Consider the following 20,659-nt stretch of genomic DNA (forward strand, 5'->3'; position numbering starts at 1 on the left):
TCAAAAAGGGTGGTCACTGGTCAGAATGAGAGTTAGTCTTTTTTTAAAGAGGGTCACTGTACATAACTATAATGTACTTGCAAATCCGTCACAGAAAAATCTGGTCTTTTTTGGGGTGTTCTCTGGGGAGTCTAATCCAAGTAATTGACAATAATGAATATTTTATACTCCCTTTAATGTCCTCTTACAAGTATTCTATAAACACGCCATAAGAAACAGAGTTACTGATAAAACTACAGGTAGTTTATAGTAACTTTACTTAGATTTACAAAATGATTTAAGTTTTTATGTAATTTATATCTATAAAACATCTAGAAAAATATATTCAAAGGTGAAAGTACCCTTTTAAGTGGTTTTATTCTTTCTAATGTGTTCCTTGCACAGATATTTTGAAAGGCTATAACTTCGTTAATATATCATTACTATATTTATAGCTGGAGGTGAAAATCTCAGATCATCTAAAAGTTCCAGGCAAAACCAAGGAAGAGATGAGTCGTTACACTTCCACACAGGTGAAATAATTCTCTAAATGCCTTTAGTATAAAAAATATAACATTCATCAGTGAATACTACATGAACTAACTGCATTGTGGTGTAATTTTGGATTGTAGAATTGGAAATACTTAATAAAATCAACAAGAATAAGCTGTCGAAAGCCATCTTCTTGATGCAGAAAGCCGTGCTGTTCAATAAAGGACGAGACTGTTCTCCTATTGTGCTCCTTGAGGTAATATTGAGTATTCTTATTCTTATTAATTTTATTAGAATATTTTTTTTTGTGTGCTAGCATTATGGGTCCAAAGTATATGTAGTGCTTGTATCTGTTACAATAGTATTGATCTTTGGCTCAAACTATGGTATAATAAAATTCTGCAATGTTACCAAGACTTTTCTATGCTTTTCTTCCAGCTTAACAATGTCTAGGACATTTTTGTTGTTCTTGCTTTGGACCTGAGCAGTCAGAAGTACAATTTATTGCGTATTTATTTCCATGTTCTTCTACTGGCAGGATTCAGAGAAATTGATTCAGCAAGCTGAAATGGACGAAAATGCTGTCTACTTATCTTGCATTAAACAAACCGAGACAAAAAGTGGCAAAATGAATGTACCTCCACCACCTATTTTACTTTGCAGAACAGAAAATTCAATGGTGTTTAAACCATCTCCATTCACATCTGATACTAAGGTAAATTAGCTTACAGACCTTGTCAACAACTTCCTATAGCTGGTCAAAGATCTTTATCTATTAACTAAGAACTCGGTTCTTCTTTCATTTTCTTTTATTATCAGCCATTAGTTGAATTTGTTACGCTATTATGTTAAATATTTTACCCTTTTGTTCTATCATCACCTCAAAGCAAATGCTTGTGTTGTCTACGCAGGAAATTACCAGCATATTACCATTGAATAATTAAACAATATTGATCACCACACAAAAAAAATAAAAATGTTTTTAACTGATACATCAGATTTAAATAGCTAAAATAGTTTGTTTTATTACTATACATTCCTAGAATGGTGTATGGCGTCTATGACCAGTTATATGAGAGTTATATGTTTTTTGGTTCTGATCTTAGTCATAGAGGACCTGTTACCACTGCATTCCCGTTTTAATAACCATTCTCAATCTGCTCTACTTAGTCTACTTACTCTATGTTGTGCCGTTCCTCTGTTATTCCTCCTAAAAAATGTATCAATGAATTAACAACTGAATGTTACCAGTTGGTGCTGTGTTCCTACACCATATCATATTGTCCATTGATGACAGTGCCAGAGTGTGTAGGGACATACCCCTTAGCCAAGGGTAATGGTGATGCACAGTTGTCAATTTATTCATAACTTTGCAGGAAGAATAACAGAAGAACAGCACAGTGTCGAGTTCTAAGAAAAGATTTTCCAGAATTGTTATTTAATAGGGAACACAAGTATATACTAAAAGAGATATGTCGGAAGAGCTGACCGGTCCTGTTTAAGAAAAAGAAAATATGCCGCTAAACCATATACAGTGCTCCTGCTCGCTGTGTTTAACTGTATTGTTTGCTTACAGCTGGCCTTGAGATATCACATCCATAGGAAATAAATTGACCTAATCAGGTGACTGCATTGCCCATGGATTCTTGCTCTACATGTACATCTGTGTATATGTGATGGGCATGCGCAAATGGGCATACAGATCAACAACTCATGGACAATGAGGTTGGGATTTAGTGGACATGAATATACAGGTTACACCTTTTCCTGCAGTTGGAACAGGGGGCATTATTTGTAAGTATTGGTCCACATTTATCAAATGTGGCATCATTTTAGCCAATGTCCAGCTTAATGCTAGACTACTTTGTATGTTGCGAAAAATTTATGACTGAATTTGCCCTCTTTGATAAATCTGTCAGAACATAGATCACTACTAATTTTCACACTGGCTTAAATGACAGCACTGTTTTTACGCCAGGGCCTGTGTAGAGTAGAGTTCCAATTTTTTTTTTCTATTTTACCCCACCCCCCACAAGTACATTGATAAATGTGGACCATTGTGCATTGGCAATTTTCTTATTCTCAACTGGCAAATCCCTTTAAAGGGGTTATGAACATAGATGTGATCGTTTACAGGTAGATCCTGAGTGTCAGAAACACCCGCTGTCACTGAGCCTGTCAGGTCCTCGGGACTGACGGATTCAGTGAATAGCGCTAGATACAGCTGCTCTGTTTTACAGAGCAGCTGTATCTAAAAAAAAAAGTAAACTTTTTTTTTTTAAATAAAAAGTATTTGTAAATTTGCACCAAACACACTAATACACCTTTTTTTATTAAAAAAAAAACAAAAAAACATTTTGCCGTTCAAAGGTTTGCATAGCCTTTAAGGCTCGGTTCATATAGCACAGTTGATGCACACATGGATGCTTTAGCCAACCCCAAAAAGAAAGAAGTACTGTATAAAAAAAAGCATTAAACTTAAAAAAAACGAGTAAAATGTTGATCAGCATATCCAAACACTTATCTAATGCTGCAAAGTATGTTTTTAATGAGGTTTACAGTGAAGAGATAAATGGATTTATACAGTTAGACCAAAATCACTGTTTGGATGCGTGGGCCAATCTTTTTCTCTTTTTCAAATTAGCGTACTTTATATTTCTCCGTTTTGGAATCCATACAGGTATGTGTCAAAGAAATGCATTTTGTATGGTCCACTTAACAGCGTTTTATTTTACTCTAACAGTTTTCCATGCAGCTTTTCCATTGTATGATCTTCAGTTGTTACAATAAATTTATCATTTGCATGTTAAATATGTTTGGATTATATATAGGTGGCCTGGTACAGTTTATTTGGGCGGAGTGTAACAGGCCCCAACTTAAAAGTACGGTTAAACGATCATTATCTTCTGGGAACTGGAGAGCAGGTAAAGTTCTTCACACTTTGCTAATGTTATATATAAAGACAATGTACAGAACCTGTACACTAGGCTGGTCACAAAAAATCATTGTTCGAGTTTTTACCGGGGGATGCCCCCTAAAAGTTGTTAATTGGCTATAAAATGTGATTGGCAAAGTTTCAGCTCAACTTCATAATGTTAACCCATGCCTCATTGAGGTTAAAGTTTAGGAAAACTGCGATTTTTAGCAAAAAATCTCAGTTTTTCCCCCTTAAAATGGCAACCATTCGTCCTAGAAACCGGATTCTTGTCTCATTTCATAGGAAATTTTGTTGCCTTGAAGTTTGATTCTCATTACGTTGTTTCTAAAACGTATACATTTAGTGGTATTTAGCATTTCGGGTCAGGTCGTGGTGCTTATCCTCAAAAGTGACTTTTCATGCAAAGGCCTAAAAACATTACAACATTCAATTACAGCTGCTCTCCAGATTTAGCTTTTTGTATTTTTCATTTTGTACATTAAACATGGTTTAGTTGGAGGTGTTTTCAAAAGTAAATGCAACAAAATCCAAATTGAAAATGAAGGAATTAGGGGAAAAAAGAGCAAGGAAGGTGTAAAAATGATAACAAATAGTGTTCAAATGCATTTTTATTAATTATATTATTATATTATACATATTATTACATTATTATTAATTAACATTTTCAGATTAAGGTGGTAATGGCTTGGATATGGTGGCTTTTGAAGAGTCAGGAAAAATTTGTCTACATTCACATACCACTTGTGGCAGAAACTGTCGTCGTTCTTTGTCTTTCGTCAAAGAGGAATTGAAGTCTTGGATTAATTTTATACCCCTTTCAGCTGTGTCATTAACAACCCTGAAACCGTTAACAATTTTTTTAGCTTTTAAATAATGTAGATTTTCACACCATACATCAGTATTTAAAAATTCTGTGTATCGATTTCAAATCTCTTACATTTAGAGTTAGAGGAGAAACAAAAAAATCCACTTCTTTGTCCAATAAATGATCAACTTGTTTGACACGGAGTGTTGCTTTTACATTCCTGTCATCACAATCCTCTTCATCTTTTTCTACTTCAGACCTGGGTGTGTTTATACGGCCAGCGTTCAGGGTCCTTAAAACCCGTTCCATAGACTTTTTACGGCGCAGGTTTTAACTTGCTGCCCGAGCGATCGGGCAGCTGAATGTCGGGTCTCCGGCTTTCAGTGACTGCCACGGACCCTGAGGAGAAGATAGAAGCAGCTTTTGCTGTCTTCTCCGATCCCTTTTACACAGCGCTCAATGAACGCTGTGTATAGGAATAGAGGCAGCGACTGCGCCGCTGTGTCTATTGGTCCCGGTGTTCATGTGACTGGTCACATGTTAACCGGCTGCTGTTAGTGGCAAACTGCTGCTGGGTCTAACTAGACCCAGTACAGCCCTATTAGTGACAATCGTCACTATGAGACGGCTGTGCAGCCCTAGTTACAGTGGAAAAGCATGGTGTAAAAGAAAGGAGAAAAAATATATAAAGTTCCCCAAATGTCTTTTTTGACCTTTGAGGGACAGACCAAAGTAATAAAAAAATAAAAGTAAAGTGCAAAATTTTTTTATAATAAATACACATAAAATACCCACCCCAAAAAAAACGTTCCCCCCCCCCACCAATCATTGTCGTAACGCTAGCCTTACCAATTACCCTAGCCTTACCAATTACCCTAATATAGACATGTAAGGGTGTGTGCACACGCTAGCTACCTTTTACGTCTGAAAAGACAGACTGTTTTCAGGAGAAAATAGCTGCGTCGTTTCAGACGTAAAAGCTCCTCCTCGCATTATGTGAGGCGTCTTTGATGCTCGTAAATCTTGAGCTGCTCTTCATTGACTTCAATGAAGAACGGCTCAAATTACGTTGCAAAGAAGTGTCCTGCACTTCTTTGCCGAGGCAGTCATTTTACGCGTCGTCGTTTGACACCTGTCAAACGACGACGCGTAAATGACAGGTCGTCGGCACAGTACGTCGGCAAACTCATTCAAATGAAGGGGCAGATGTTTGCCGACGTATTGTAGCCCTATTTTCAGACGTAAAACTAGGCATAATACGCCTCGTTTACGTCTGAAAATAGGTCGTGTGAACCCAGCCTTATATATTAAAATTTACGGTAGACAATTACTGTCACAAATAAAAGGTTAGGGTAAAACTGTTATTGCCCAAAAAAATTGCTGAAAAGTAAAAAAGCTTAGATTTTTACTATTATTTTCAAACTTCAAGAATAAAAATTCTGAAATAGAAAAAAGGATGTGTATAAAAATGATAAAAAAAAAGAAACCTGCATTGTCTACGGAAAAAACATCGCAAAAATCACGTTGCTAGCCCAACAAATAAAAATGTTATAGCGGTTTAACTAACGCGTGCTAAAAATGGCTAAACAGTGTCTGGTTCTGAAGGCTCAAAATAGCCCGGTCCTGAACTGGTTAAATTTCCAACCATGCTTGTTTTGACATTTTTTTTCCCAATGTATCATTGAAAAATGAAAATGTAACTTCCTCCGAGTTGAGATACCACAGATGGCTTATAATTTTAGACTGTGCCTTGTCTGCAACCTCTTTAGCAATTTTCCTGTACTTAACTAAAGATTTCAATAATCGTAGGTCTTGGTTGGGGGCTAAAGTGGTTTTGGGGGCATTGAACCATGCTTTTACATAAATATTGATTATAAATAAACCAATATCTTCAATACCTTTTTTCTCTAAATCTGTTAACGAAAATTGATCCCTGAACAGATATATTTTAAGAGAATAAATGGCCTTTGCCATCCATCTGGCCTGATGAATAGCGCTAGGTACGCTAAAAGAAATGTCTTTTGGAGGAAGAGGTCCTAAAAGAATTAAGCAAAGTTGGATGAGTTCTTTATAATCATCCCTGGGCTGTTGGTTTTTTAATTGTTCAAAATGAAAACTGAAATTTGGTCCTGATTATTTTATGTCTAATATTTTCATCTTCTATTCCTTTTTTGTATTTTGTCTTGTTTAGCTTAGACCACCCAGTCTTGAATTTTCCAAAAATATCTGGCTGAGGACCTGTGGATGTGCCCATTTTGCAATGAAAAACTGCTTTTAGAATAACGTCAAAAATATGGTGGCGACATGCGGGTTTTTCTCTAATAATTGGTCCAGCAAAACGCAGGCGACCAGTATTTACTGCCGTGGTATAAAAACACATTGCCTGGATTTTCCCAACTGCCCCCCATTGTTCAACTGATGATAATACAGCTTTTGCCTGAGTAATCCCCATACTATGTTCAAGCTGAGGAACACCTATCAACTGTTCTTCATCCTCACAACTAATCAAAATCGCTACCCTCTCTACATTTTCTTTACTCAACATATCTGGAAGCAGTTTCCCATCCCAGTGCACAACAGCTAAAAATGCTAAATACCACTAAATATATAAGATTTAGCAACAAAGTCATGAGAATCAAACTTCAAGACAACAACATTTCCTATGAAATGAGACCAGAATCAGGTTTCTAGGACGAATAGAAACAGATTTTTTTGCTAAAATGAGGCACAGGTTAACGTTATGAAGTTGAGCTGAATCTTTGCCAATCAAATTTTCTAGCCAATTGGCAACTTTTAGGGGTGTTCCCCGGAAGATAGACAGAGAATAAAATTTCCCCCTATACCTTGTGATCACTTTACTGTACACTTAATTTTTTGACATTCTAAATGGTTTCAGATCACTTAAATAGAACTTAAAGGGGTTTTCCCACCAGGGACATTTATGACATATCCACAAGATATTTTCATAAATGTCCGATAGATGCGGGCCCCACTTCTGGGAGCCGCACCTATGTATCTTTAGTAAATCTAAACTCTGTTCTGCTGCCCTGTGTTGCGGCTGAAGCAGTTGAATTCCGACCATAAAGAAGGAAATGGTCCCATAGAACTGAATAGTAGATACAGAAACATTGTAGCTCGCATGCTACGCTGCTTCCGTAACTACCATTCACTACTATGGGACTTACGGAAACAGCGTAGCTCAGCGGGCTATTCTGTTTTTATAACTCTCGACCATAAAGTCAGGAAGTTGCCAGGAGATAGTGAGAGCAAAAGAAGGTAGAACAGAGTTTAGGAGGTCCCAGGTCTAGAGAAAGGTGCGGGACCCAGAGGTGGGATCCGCATTTATCTGACAAATATGACATATACTGTGGATATGTCATAAATGTCTCTCATGGGCAAACCCCTTTAACCCCTTAAGGACACGGCCAATTTTAGCCTTGAGGACAGAGCAATTTTTTTTACATTTCCCTCTTTGCATCCCGACGCTCATAACGCTTTTATTTTTTGTACGACGTAGTTGTATGAGACTTTGTTTTTTGCGGGACGAGTTGTACTTTATGTACGTACCATTTTTTGGTACAAATACATTATCGTTTAATTTCTATAAATTTTTAATTAGATTAAAATGCAGAAAAAAAGCAGTTGTACAGCAGTTTTAATATTATTTTTTTTACACCATACACCGATCATCATAAATAATGTTATACATTTGTTTTACAGGTTGTTACGGTCGTGGCGATACCGAATATGTCTATATTATTTCATGTTTTGGGACTTATATTTTAAAAAGTTGATTTATTATAAAAAATGTGTGTTTCTGTGTATTTTATTTACTTTTTATTTATTTATTTACCATTATTTTTTTTTTTACATTCATTTAACTTTTTTTTTTAATCCCATAAAGGGATTTATCATTTTTATTTTTATTTTGTAACTGTAATGTACTGGCATAGATCTATATGCCAGTACATTAGCCTGTTACTGATCGTACACAGGCAGTTGTTAGGGCATACCTCAGTATGCCCTAACAACAGGAAATATGTTCAGACAGCCCTGGGGTCCTTCACTGGACCCTGGGCTGTCTGGCCATACGAGTTGTTGGCTTTGATCGCGTCACAGTTATTTTCTGTGACGCGATCAATGTGCAGTCCCCTCTCCTTGAACGCCGCGATCAGCTGTCATCGCGGCGTTCAAAGGGTTAACAGCGGAGAGAAGATGTTTCTCTCCTCTCCGCTGTCAGAGCAGGGCCATGGCTGTGTATTACAGCCGTTGCCCCGCTCTCGATTGCACACACAGAGACAGTAGGGACGGCTGTCACACAGGACGAGTATGCTCGTCCTAATGCGCGAAGTGCTCGCCGCTCAGGACGAGCATACTCGTCCTGTGTCGGCAACCAGTTAATGTCTCAAAAATTCAGTAAATACATTTTTAAATCCATGTAAATTCTTTGGCATTTTCTGCTCTTATTTTATACGTTTCTTGGATTAGCTTGGTCTAAAGTCCACATTACAGCTTTCCTACTACATTTTACAAGATAACACCTATAGGCATTTAAGAGCTAAGACCGCCTTCATTAACCCCTACCCGACATTTGTCGTAAGTATATGTCATGGAAAGCCAGTGCTTCACGCAAAATGTCGTATACGTGTGACAAATGGATGGCATCGTCTCAGAAGTCGGTGCCATCATCCACGGATGTCAACTGTACCTTACAGCTGACACCCTGCTGTAATGGCGGGGACCAAAGATTCCCACCATTAACCAATTAAATGCAGCGGTCAAAAGCGATTGCTGCATTTAAGGTGTTTGCAGCTCATCGGCACCCCAGCTGCAATGGGAACCGGAGGCCTAATAGTGGCCTCCCGGTTTGCCTAGTACGGAAAACTTCCAGCCCCCGCCCCGCTTCCGTAGGCAAGATGGCACCGGCTCAAGAGATGAGCCAGCGTCCTCCGTGGTGGATGCCACCTGTAATGCCAGGAACCAGAGCTAGCACGGATCCCTGCCATAAACCCCTTAGGGTATGTTCACACGGCGGGGGTCCGTAACGGCTGAAATTACGGGGATGTTTCAGCCTGAAAACATCCCCGTAATTTCAGCCGTACCGGCATGTGCAGGCGCTTGAACGCCGCGTCAATTACGGCCGTAATTAGCGCTGCTATTCATTGGAGTCAATGAATAGCGGCTCCAATTACGGCCAAAGAAGTGACAGGTCACTTCTTCTACGCGGGCGTCAATTTACGCGCCGTCATTTGACAGCGGCGCGTAAATATACGCCTCGTGTGAACAGACAAACGTCTGCCCATTGCTTTCAATGGGCAGATGTTTGTCAGCGCTATTGAGGCGCTATTTTCGGGCGTATTTCGGGGCAAAAACGCCCGATTTACGTCCGTATATAGGCCGTGTGAACATACCCTTAGATGCAGCGATCGCTGCATCTTTGTGGTTGTCAGCAGATCAGCAGCTCTGCCCTGCAATCGCAGGGCTGCCGACTGCTACTATGGCAACAGGAGACCTAACCATGGCCTCCTGCTCTGCCATTATGGAAGCACCACCGGAGGCGAAGCCTAATCGGTTTGCTGTCAGTGAATGACTGACAGATCTAATACAATGCACTACAAAAAAAATCTGACCGTTGGACCTTCAAGAAAAAAAGTGAAAAACTAGTGAAAAAAATGTTGTAAAAAATATAATAAAAGTTTCAAGTAAAAAAAAACCCGTAAAAAACAATGCCAGAATTTCTGGTTTTTGGTCACTTTGCCCTACAAAGATTAAAATCAAGTGATCAAAAGTCACATGTATCCAAAAATGGTACCTATAAAAACTATAGCTCGCCTCGCAAAAAACAAGCCCTCATACAGCTCCGTCGAAGAAAAAGTTATGGTTCTCCAAACATGGAGACAGAAAAAAGACATTCTTTTTACAGAAGTAGTTTTATTGTGTAAAAACATGTAGAATATAAAAAAGTGGTAAAAATGTGGTATCGCCAGAATCGTACTGACCCGCAGAATAAAGTTAACATGTAATTTATAATGCATGGTGATCGCTGTATAAAAAAAAACTATGCCAGAATTGCTATTTTTTGGTCACCTTGCCTCCCAAAAAATAGGATAAAAAGTGATCAAATAGTTGCATGTACCCCAAAATGGTACCAATTATAACTACAGCTCGTCCTGCAAAAAACAGCCCTCATACCACTACGTCTATGAAAAAAAAAAATCCTTAAGGCTCCCACAAGTCAGGAAATAAAAATATGCGGTTGTGCAGGCCAGAGGGGAACATTTCTTCTGTTTCAAGAGGCGATTTATCGTGGCCCTAAAATTATGGAACCCGGAAGGGGAGGGCCCAAGCATATCTGCTGGAAGTGAGGGTGCCCGCATTATACCAGGACAACACTTCCCAGCGAAATTCCCCAAACTGCAAAGGTGTGGAGTGTGGACCAAAAGGGGAATAAGAAAGGACATCATTTTTCAGCTCGACACTGGCCTGTGCAAAATGGATTGCTTCACAGCGTAACACTCATCTATGGATTATTTGCTTGTTTTTTTTCTTACCCCATTATTATACCACTTGACTATGCCCCTAATGTACTCTGCCCAGCTTACATGTACCCCCACATTATAAACTGAAATACCAGTAAAACTCCAAACAAAACTACTACCAAGCAAAATCTACGCTTCAAAAGCCAAATGGTGCTCCCTCCCTTCTGAGCCCTACAGCGTGCCCAAACAGCAGTTTACTTCCACATATATGGCATCGCCATACCCGGGAGAACCCTGTTAATATTTTATTTGTGGCACAAACTGGGCACAACTTATAGTGCACTAAAATGGCACATCAGTCTAAAATTTAAATTTTCACTTTGCACCATCAGCTGCGCATGAAACCTTTCGCGCACCATGACTTAATAGCATGTCGTGGGGTTGATGTATGGAGCGTCTCACTCACTGAGCCCGTGCCATGCGCTGCGGGTGCCAGCTGTGTATTACAGCTGACACCCGGGAATAAAGGACAGAAACCGCGATCGCGCTGTTACAGGAGCATGTAAAAATGACAATATACTGCAATACATTAGTATATTGTACCAGCGATCCAATGATCACTGTGTAGAAGAATTAAAGTTTTTAGTAGTGAGAAATTATTATTATTTTTTTTTACCCCATTATTATACCACCTGACTATGCCCCTTATATACTCCGCTTGGCTTACATGTGCCCCCACATTATAAATGAAAACACCAGCAATACTCAAACAAATCTACTACCAAGCAAAATCCGCTCTCCAAAAGCCAAATGGCGTTCCCTCCCATCTGAACCCTACAGCGTGCCTAAACAGCAGTTTCCTTCCACATATATGGCATCGTCATACCCGGGAAAACCCTTTAAACATTTTTTTGGTGTGTGTGTCTCCAGTGGCATAAGCTGGGCATGACATATTTGCCACTAAAATGGCTTATCTGGGGAAAAATGGAAATTTGTACTTTGCATCATCCGCAGCGCAATCATTTATGGAAAAGACCTGTGGGGTGAAAATGCTCTACACCCCTTAATCAATGCCTTGAGGGGTGTAGTTTCCAAAATGGGGTCACTTCTCTGGGGTTTATTTTATTATTTCACATCAGAGCCCTGCAATTGTGAACCAATACTTTGTAAGTCGCCAAATTAGGCCTCAATTTTACATGGTGCTCTTTCATTCCTGGGTCCTGTCGAATGTTCAGGCAAAAGATGAGTGCCCCATGTAGGCTGTTTCTAAAGCCCAGAAACACAGCATAATAATTAGAGAGCTGTCTTGTTATGGTGGCACAGGCTGGGCACCACATATTGGCATATCTATGGAAAAAATCCCATTTTCACTCTGCAACATTGAGTGCATACTAATTTCTGCAAAACACCTGCGTGGTTACCATGCTCACTACAACCCTAGGTGAATATCTTGAGTAATGTAGTTTCCAAAATGGGGTCACTTCTGGGGGGTTTCCATTGTTTTGGTCCCACAGGGGCTTTGCAAATGTGACATGGCCTCCGCAAACCATTCCTGCTAAATTTGAGCTCCAAAAGCCAAATGGCGCACTTTCAGTTTAAAGCCCTGCTGTGTGTCCAAACAGCCGTTTCTGACCACATGTGGGGTATTGTTTTACTTGGGAGAAATTGCTTTACAAATTTTGCAGTCCTTTTTTTCTCCTTTAGTCCTTGTGGAAATGAGAAAAGATTAGCTAAACCTACATTTTCTTTGAAAGAATGTAGATTTTAATTTTCACGGCCTACTTCCAATAATTTCTGTAATAAACCTGTAGGGTCAAAATGCTCACTATACCTCTAGATAATTTCCTTGAGGGGTGTAGTTTCCCAAATGGGGGTCACTTTTGGGGGATTTCCACGGTTTTGGCACCGCAAGAGCCCTTCAAACCTGACATGGTGCCTAAAATATATTCTAATAAAAATCCACTAGGTGCTCCTTTGCATCTGAGGCCTGTGCTTTAGTCCTTAAGCACACTAGGGCCACATGTGGGATATTTCCTAAAACTGCAGAACCTGTTCAATAAATATTGAGTTGCGTTTCTCTGGTTAAACTTTCTGTGTTACAAACAAAATGGATTAAAATGTATTTCTGCAAAAAAAAATAATGAAATTTGTAAATTTCACCTCTAATTTGCTTTAATTCCTGCGAAACTTCTAAAGGGTTAAGAAGCTTTCTAAATGCTGTTTTGAATACTTTGAGGGGTGAAGTTTTTAAAATGGGGTGAGTTATTGGGAGTTTATAATACATAAGGCCCTAAAAGCCACTTCACATCTGGTCCCTGAAAAAATAGCCTTTTGAAATTTTCTTGAAAATGTGAGAAATTGCTGCTAAAGTTCTAAGCCTTGTAATGTTCTAGAAAAATAAAAAGATGCTCCAAAAACGATGCCAATCTAAAGTAGACATATGGGGATGTTAATTAGCAACAATTTTGTGTGGTATAACTGTCTGTTCACAAGCCGATACATTTAAATTTAGAAAAATGCTAATTTTTGCAATTTGTCACAAAATTTTGGTGTTTTTCACAGTTAAATACTAAATGTACCCAGCAAATTTTGACAGTAACATAAAGTCCAATGTGTCATGAGAAAACAATATCAGAATCGCTTGGATAGGTTAAACATTCCGAAGTTAGAAGTTATTACCACATAAAGTGAAACATGTCAGATTTGAAAAATGAGACTCTGCAGGAAGGACTAAAGTGGCCAAAGTGGGAAGGGGATAAGAAAAAAAGGGGGGTGGCGCTCCGCATTGCTTAGAGATTTCCATAATTTTGTAATTTCTGCTACTGAAATTATATTGATTTCAATGTTTTCAATTGAACATGAAGACATTGCCGTAGTACAGTAGCTGCGCTGTGTTCCTAAATGTGACCCAATGTCTTTAATGAACTATGTTTTTACGGTGTTGTAATGTTCACACATACTTCAACAGGTTCCAACAAATAGTAATATCTTATTGGAAGTCGAAGGTCTAAAGAAAAATGAGAAGTACATATTTGCAGTTGCAGCATATGCAGTAGATGGGCACCTCATTGGAGATATGATAGGAGAATCAACCAAACCAATCCTTGCCTCCCTCCCTTTGTCAGTACCTGCGACTTTGGCCTATCTAGCTCAGGTATATTACATGAGAACAATATAATATCTAGATGTAGACTGTATATTTCATGGTAAACTCTTTAATACACATTTTATATGATTGGATGCATCTCTGGGGAGTGCTATATAACTTATAATTATAATTTGTGACTTTTCTAGTCAATATGTTATTATTACAATTATTAAGGATAGCCGTAATTTTCCAGTTTATCTTAGTTTATAATTTACTTAGTGGAGTAATTAATTTTACTTTCAGTGATTAGTTGTATTTTTGTACCTATTCCAAATATACAATGGGTGCTGCCATTTAAAAAGCTTTAACTCTGGGCACAATGCACATAAAAGCAGCCTACCCAGTTTATTTTCTAGTGCATTCTTAGTGTTTGTTCACACAGGGCGGATACGTTGCGTAAAAGCACACAGCGTATCCACCCTGGTCGTCTCAGGGAATTCCGGACGAAAAACTGCACCAACTTGTGGTGCAGTTTTTCGACCGCAATGTCCAGTGCAGAAATCCTGCAATGAAAAAAAACAAAAAGATGGATATACTTACAATGCTGAAGGGTCCCCCCTGGCGTCCTGATGATCCGCAGCCCTGGGATAACATTTCATCCCATGTGACTGGCTGCAGTGGTCACATGGGATGAAATGTCATCCAAGGAGGCCGGCCTGGACGAAGGAGAACAGAATTCCGGGTAAGTGTAAAAAATATTTTTTTCCCTCCTGAGTTGCGTTTTTTGCTGCGGAATCAAATTTTTCTGCCGCAAAAATCGCAATATCTGCTAATTGTCACGGGTTTTACCTCCCCATTAAATTCAATGGGGTAAAGCCCGCAACAAAAAAGCAGCAATTACGCAAATACAATTGACATTCTGATAACACAAAATAAATTATCAATTAAAGCCTTCTGGGATGTTCAGGGAGGTGCAAAGCCTACTTGTCTGGTCTTAAGTGTCTGAGTGACCTACTCTTATTGATGCTACCTTTAAAGAATAATTAACGTTTAATTTTTTTTCCTATAAATCAAAAGTACAAACCTAGATAAAAAACTTTGTAATATATTTTATTGCAGAAAGAAGCTTCTTTCTCCACTTGCCAGATTTCTCTTCCCCCCCCCCCCACCCGTCCTCATTCACCCATCACTCTGAATTCACTGACAAAATCCTTACACAGGAGGTAGAAAGGAGACCGATTCTTAGCTTCACTGGGAGATCAGGTTACAGCTGCTGCACATAGATGTCTATGGAGAGGGGAGTGGGAGGAAGGATCTGCTGAAGATCTACACAGACACACAGACACACATCTACCATCTCCCCCAGTGGATTCACAGTAATGCTGCACAGTACTTCTCTATAATGTCCTCCAAACTGCTGCTCCTTCTCTGTGTGTGAGAGAGATAGGGGAGCAGGATCTCCTCTTCTCTGTGTCTGCTGTGTAAGGGAGGCAACATAGCTGCTAGTCCCCTCTGGAAATTCGTTAATGGAAGACTGACAACGGCCAGAAATAGTGTTATTTCTCATGTACACACATGATAGCTGATTCTAAAAATGTCACCTGAAACCATAGAGACGCTTTAAATATTGTAAATTCTTTAAAAAACTGTGTTTTTGCAATGTGTGCAAATAAACGATAAGGTGAAATCTCAGGCTTCTTCTAGGGTAGATGTCAAAAACCTGTCCATATTTAAATCTTCTGTATATCAAGCACATTCTTTCACTTGTATTGTGTAGTTTGAATAACTGAGAATAAGTAAAATAATATTCTGATTTACAGAGTGCTTATCATATTGGTAACTATAAAGTGGCTAAGAAGGCATGCTCTGACCTATGGAACTACTTTGTTTTCTCATCAAGTCTGGTACAAAATATTTCTCAAATAACAGGATTCACAGATGGTCATGTAACGCATTTGAGGTAAGATATGAAAAATGACTTCAGTTGTATGTACAGTATAATACCTTGCCAATTACTTACCATTTAAAGGGGTTGTCCACTACCGGACAACTGATGACCTATCCACCTGATCATCAGTATATCATCGGTGCGAATCTGACACCCGGACCCTGCACCGTTCAGCTACTCTAGTTGCCTCCAGGCACCGGATGTCCATTCTGGAAGCAGATGACTCCGGCCACAGTATAGCAGCCGAGCTGCTTTACTGCAACTCTGCTGCTATTCAAGTGTATAGGAGCAGAGCTGCAGCACGGCCGCTATGCAATGTATGGAGCCAACTGCTTTCAGCTCCATACATTGCATACCGTGCAATTTGGTGCCTGCAGGCAGCCGGAGCAGCTGATCGTTGCGGGGTCCGGGTGTCGGACCCACACCGATGATATACTGATGACCTATGACCACCCCTTTAATAATTGCAATAACTATGATCAAGATATAATTTTTAATATACTTAAAATTTGAAAGATTGTAATGTTGTGTTTTCCATGCTAAATGCAATTCATTTCAAATGTGCTGTAATTTTCCAGGTAGGAAACTCTCAAACTTAAAAGGGAAAGTCCTAATGATCACTAGAATGGGGATTCCAAGACCCTGCTCCGTAAGTGAGGAGGAGCTTGAATGGATCGGCACTCCCATGGACTTAGAATAGAGCGCCACTATGCATGCTCGTCCGCCGTACCGGTCAAAGTACCCCTTTCTCCGGCTGTGCGGTGGGGCTCGGGATCCCCATACTGGTGATCGTGAGGGGCCAAGACACAAGTCAATGCTATCTGATAAAACCATGGCTATTTAGCTTTCTAAAGGATCACTTACTATTGTAATGCTTCTGAAAGTGAAATACGATGTTAAAAAAATAGAAATTTTTAATTTACTAGTAGTTTTAATCACACCATTTACACATGGGAGCAATCTCAAAGATATGACTGTAGAACAATGGCCAAATAAAATTCTCTGCAGCTGCCCTAATGGTGTCATTGAAAAAAAGAATGCACCATTTATGTGAATATAACAGACCACATGAGTAGCCCATTCACACAATATAAAAGTGATTGCTGCGGTGTCCAGTCACAGTGCTCACAAAACGTTTGTTAGTAAATAACAAACTTCTATAGTGCTTGTACCGTCTTGCTCTTCTCATATCCTTTCAAGGAGGATCGGTATGTATTGTCCAAACAGAGTGCAACACATTACACTCCCCCCCCCCCCCAATAATTATATTATAATTTCTATCTATCAAAATGTTTTTGTTTTTTTTGCGCTATATAAATAGAGATCATTATTATTATCTATCGATACAGTTTTAGGGTAAGGCAACACATAGCAGCTGCGGTGATGTGGTCTAAAAAAAAATAAATCACGTTTTTTCCCCCGCAAATCACAGCAGTTTTGGAATGTTTGACTACGTCTGTGCGGTTTTTACAAGTAAAACAGTTTAAACTGCAAAAGCCATGGCATCAAATATCAAATATTACAAAACGGGGCCAATTTGTGGTAAAGCCATCTGCGGATTGGTTTTCATCTGCATTGTTGAAGGCAACTAAAGAAAATAGCTTATTTTTTTGCATTTTTTCCTTCTATGGTCTGTGGGTCATGGTCTGTGGGTATGTGGAGGCAGCTGACCAAACAACAGAGCACCCAATCAATACAAAGTCCAGCAAACGGGTACCTGAATAGTCCAGACAGTGGCAGAGGCTTTAGCACGGATGGTGATGGGTGCAGCAGGTTGCGCCAGATGTGGCGGATGACAGCAGGTGCAGCAAGTTGTGGCAGATGACAGCAGGTGCAGCAGGACACGACCCCAAACACTAACAGGCTCAGGAACAAGGACACGGCACGGGATACAGGATAGAGGTAGCAGGGCACGGGTAACAATGGGAACAGGATAACACTAAGGGACCATTTACAAGGATAAACATGAGAATACTGACAACGCTCAGGCAATGAGCAAAGGGGCAGGGCCCTTCTTATAGTCCAGGGTGATCATGGGCTAATTATTGATGTTTTACATGTGCGCACACTGGCCCTTTAAGGCCGGGCGTAAGCGTGCATTCGCACCCTATGGGTCACAGCAGAGTGGGGCGGATGTGAGCGCTGGCGTCTCCTGGGGAGGAGATGCAGGCCAGCGCTCACTAGACCATGACTGCGGCCGTTGAGGGGTGAGTAATCCTGACTGTCCGCAGCCATGGATGTTACACTATATTTTAAAAAAATTAATAAATATATTGCTTATTTTATTACACGACATCAAAGCCCTATATGTTCTGAGAAAAACATGACCAAATACACGTAGGTTGGCAGAAGAATAGAACAACAATTTGCTATTAAATTGACACATAGATAAAACTCGAAAATATGCCTGGTCAGAAAGGGGGTAAAGCTTCTGCTCAGGAAGTGGTTAATGAAACAAAGTGATGATGATTATAGTTCGTCATCTTCTTATTATTATTATTATTCTCAAGGGAGTAAATAGGTGAAGCCGCGTTATTTATTATTTATACTTGATCCAAAATGGACAAATAAGCAAACCAAGGATATGTCAGCCCTGAAATAAAGCCGGCCACTTTATCTAGAACTCTGCCTTGTTTGTATTATACCCTTCTCACTTATTATGTGAACAGTTAGTTACACGGTTGTAACGCAGTGAAATCGGGCACAACCCAGTTTTTTTTGTTATTTTGAAGCTCAATATCAAAGTCTCCCAGGACTACAGCAAATAATATGCAATGATCTATGTATAACACAGAGATGTCTGGAATCCATTTCTAATATCGTCTTTGTTTCAAACAAAAGGGACCTAGCGATGGTTTCCATGGTAACCGCAGTGGCCAGTATCAGCCTGCTGTGTGCATGGAAGAATTTTTAATTGGCGCTGTCAGATTGTGACTCTCACTGTTTAGTAAATAGTTGGTTTGTCATAACTGATCTTTAATATTCCTCCAGGAAGCACTATAGTCGACATTAGCATCATTATATCTAAATACAATTTACCTTTCTGGCTTGAAATTTGTTCTCCTATGAATATTCGCATGTTACATCTGAGGTGATGTATTTCTTTTTCCATAGACTGTGTCATGAAGCTGTATCAAACTCCTCTCCTATACTACTACAACTTTTCCTGGGAAGTATTTTTATACTCAATGATATAAACATAAAGGAAGGAGCATTATTTTGTGATTCTCTCTGTGATGGGGAGCTTTCCCGGAAGGGACAAGTGAGTAAAAAATTGACATTCTGTAATTTAATAAGATTAATACTTAGATTGGTTAATGGTTGCTCTTGGAAAGTAGACACTAAGACCTCATTCACATGCACAATACTAAACTCCATGCATTTTTAAAATGTAAAAGTTTTCTACATTCGTTACAGGGACAATTTTTATTTAGTGTCATTTTGCAAAGGCCAGGAAAAAGCCATACCCTAGGGCAGGCTACATTTTGATAAACCCCAAAACACTCAAAACTAAAACCCTCTGCAAGTAGGCTTTCTCATATTTCACTATAAAATTTAAATCAACATCTCGCTGCAGTCTTTTTGACCAACAAACATGTGTAAAAAGCCACTGAAATTGTCAAAATGCTATGTGTGGAAATGGCCTTAGGGTATGCTCACGTGGAGGTTTGTTATTGCGGTTTTGGCAGCTGTTCCTTACATCTGGGTTTGTAATAATCCATACACATGCTGCAGAAGCCTCTCCATTCAGATGCATGCAATGAATTTTCAGTTGCAGATATTTCTGGAGCAAATCTGCTACGTGTGTACATATCCTAAAGTGTAGTGTTTTCTACAATGGCAAAAAATGCTAATTAAAAAAAGATATTGTTCGTGATATTAAGTTGCAGTGCATTTTTGCCACTGTGATGGTATTGCTGAATAACTTGGCTGCTGTGTGGTATGATTGGAACACATGTTTGAATAGTAGATGTTTCGTAGAAGTGCTGAAAATAAGTGATCTAAAAAAAAAAAAATAGTAGACCACACACGACTAGTCATTCAATAGAATACAATATTTTTGCATAGCGCACACATTGTACTGCCTATAGCTGCAGCACCGTGTTGTACTCCTCTTTAGTGGCAGTGACCAATAATTTAGGCCTATAGTAATATAAGGGCTAGGTTTGTATATATACTGTACATCTAAGGTACATTTATAGTGCAGATCACGATCTATCATCAAATAATGAAGCATAAGTGTAAGTAAGGCAAATCTCAGTATATATTTCAGCTCAATGTTGTCCTTGAGAGGCAAGAGACTCCAAGTCCTAAGGAGGAACACCAATTTTTATGACTATGCTTTATGGATAAAACCGTGTTGTTTAACCCCTTAACGAGGAGCAAGGGATATATCCGTCACAAGCAGGTTCTAGTTCCTGCATCGTGACGGATATATCCATCGCTCGCATCTAGTGGGTACTGCCGCTGTACCCACGAGATCAGCAGGAACACGATTGTTATACACAGCCAGGATCCTGCCGCAACTGCCGGAATTTAAGAGTACTCTGATTCCGGCACTTTAACCCCTTAGATGCCGTGGTCAATAGTGACTGCAGCATCTAAGGTATTTGACAGAGGGAGCTGCCTTTGTCACCGCATCGGCACACCCGCAATGCGATTGCGGGGCACCGATGGGTTTCCATGGCAGCTGGAGCCCCCAGGTCTGCCATCAGGTCTGCCATCAGAAACTGCCATTTAGGCTATGCCAGAGGCATGGCCTAATAGATTGCCTATCAGTTTTACAAAGACAGGCAATAATGCTTTGGTATACCAAAGCATTATATCTGCGATCAGAAGATCGCAAAGTCAAGTCCCCCAGTGGGACTAAAAAAAAGAAAATGAAAACTGTTAAAGATTATAAAGAAAAAAGATTACAGTAAAACCATAA

General features: G+C 39.4%; 1 protein-coding gene across 2 annotated transcripts in view; it reads left to right on the forward strand.

The window, feature by feature from the left end:
- Positions 1-20,659, forward strand: part of CFAP54 (cilia and flagella associated protein 54) — a 360,575-nt gene that overhangs the window by 105,661 nt on the left and 234,255 nt on the right. For both annotated transcript variants that reach the window (XM_075856765.1, XM_075856766.1), the window contains exons 19-25: positions 435-512; positions 612-727; positions 1,010-1,186; positions 3,303-3,395; positions 13,662-13,847; positions 15,602-15,741; positions 18,844-18,991. In XM_075856765.1, coding sequence (XP_075712880.1) covers positions 435-512; positions 612-727; positions 1,010-1,186; positions 3,303-3,395; positions 13,662-13,847; positions 15,602-15,741; positions 18,844-18,991 — 938 coding nt within the window. The remainder of the gene's footprint in view (positions 1-434; positions 513-611; positions 728-1,009; positions 1,187-3,302; positions 3,396-13,661; positions 13,848-15,601; positions 15,742-18,843; positions 18,992-20,659) is intronic.

Source organism: Rhinoderma darwinii, chromosome 3 (genome assembly GCF_050947455.1).
Source record: "Rhinoderma darwinii isolate aRhiDar2 chromosome 3, aRhiDar2.hap1, whole genome shotgun sequence".
In the NCBI taxonomy this organism is placed as follows: domain Eukaryota; kingdom Metazoa; phylum Chordata; class Amphibia; order Anura; family Rhinodermatidae; genus Rhinoderma; species Rhinoderma darwinii.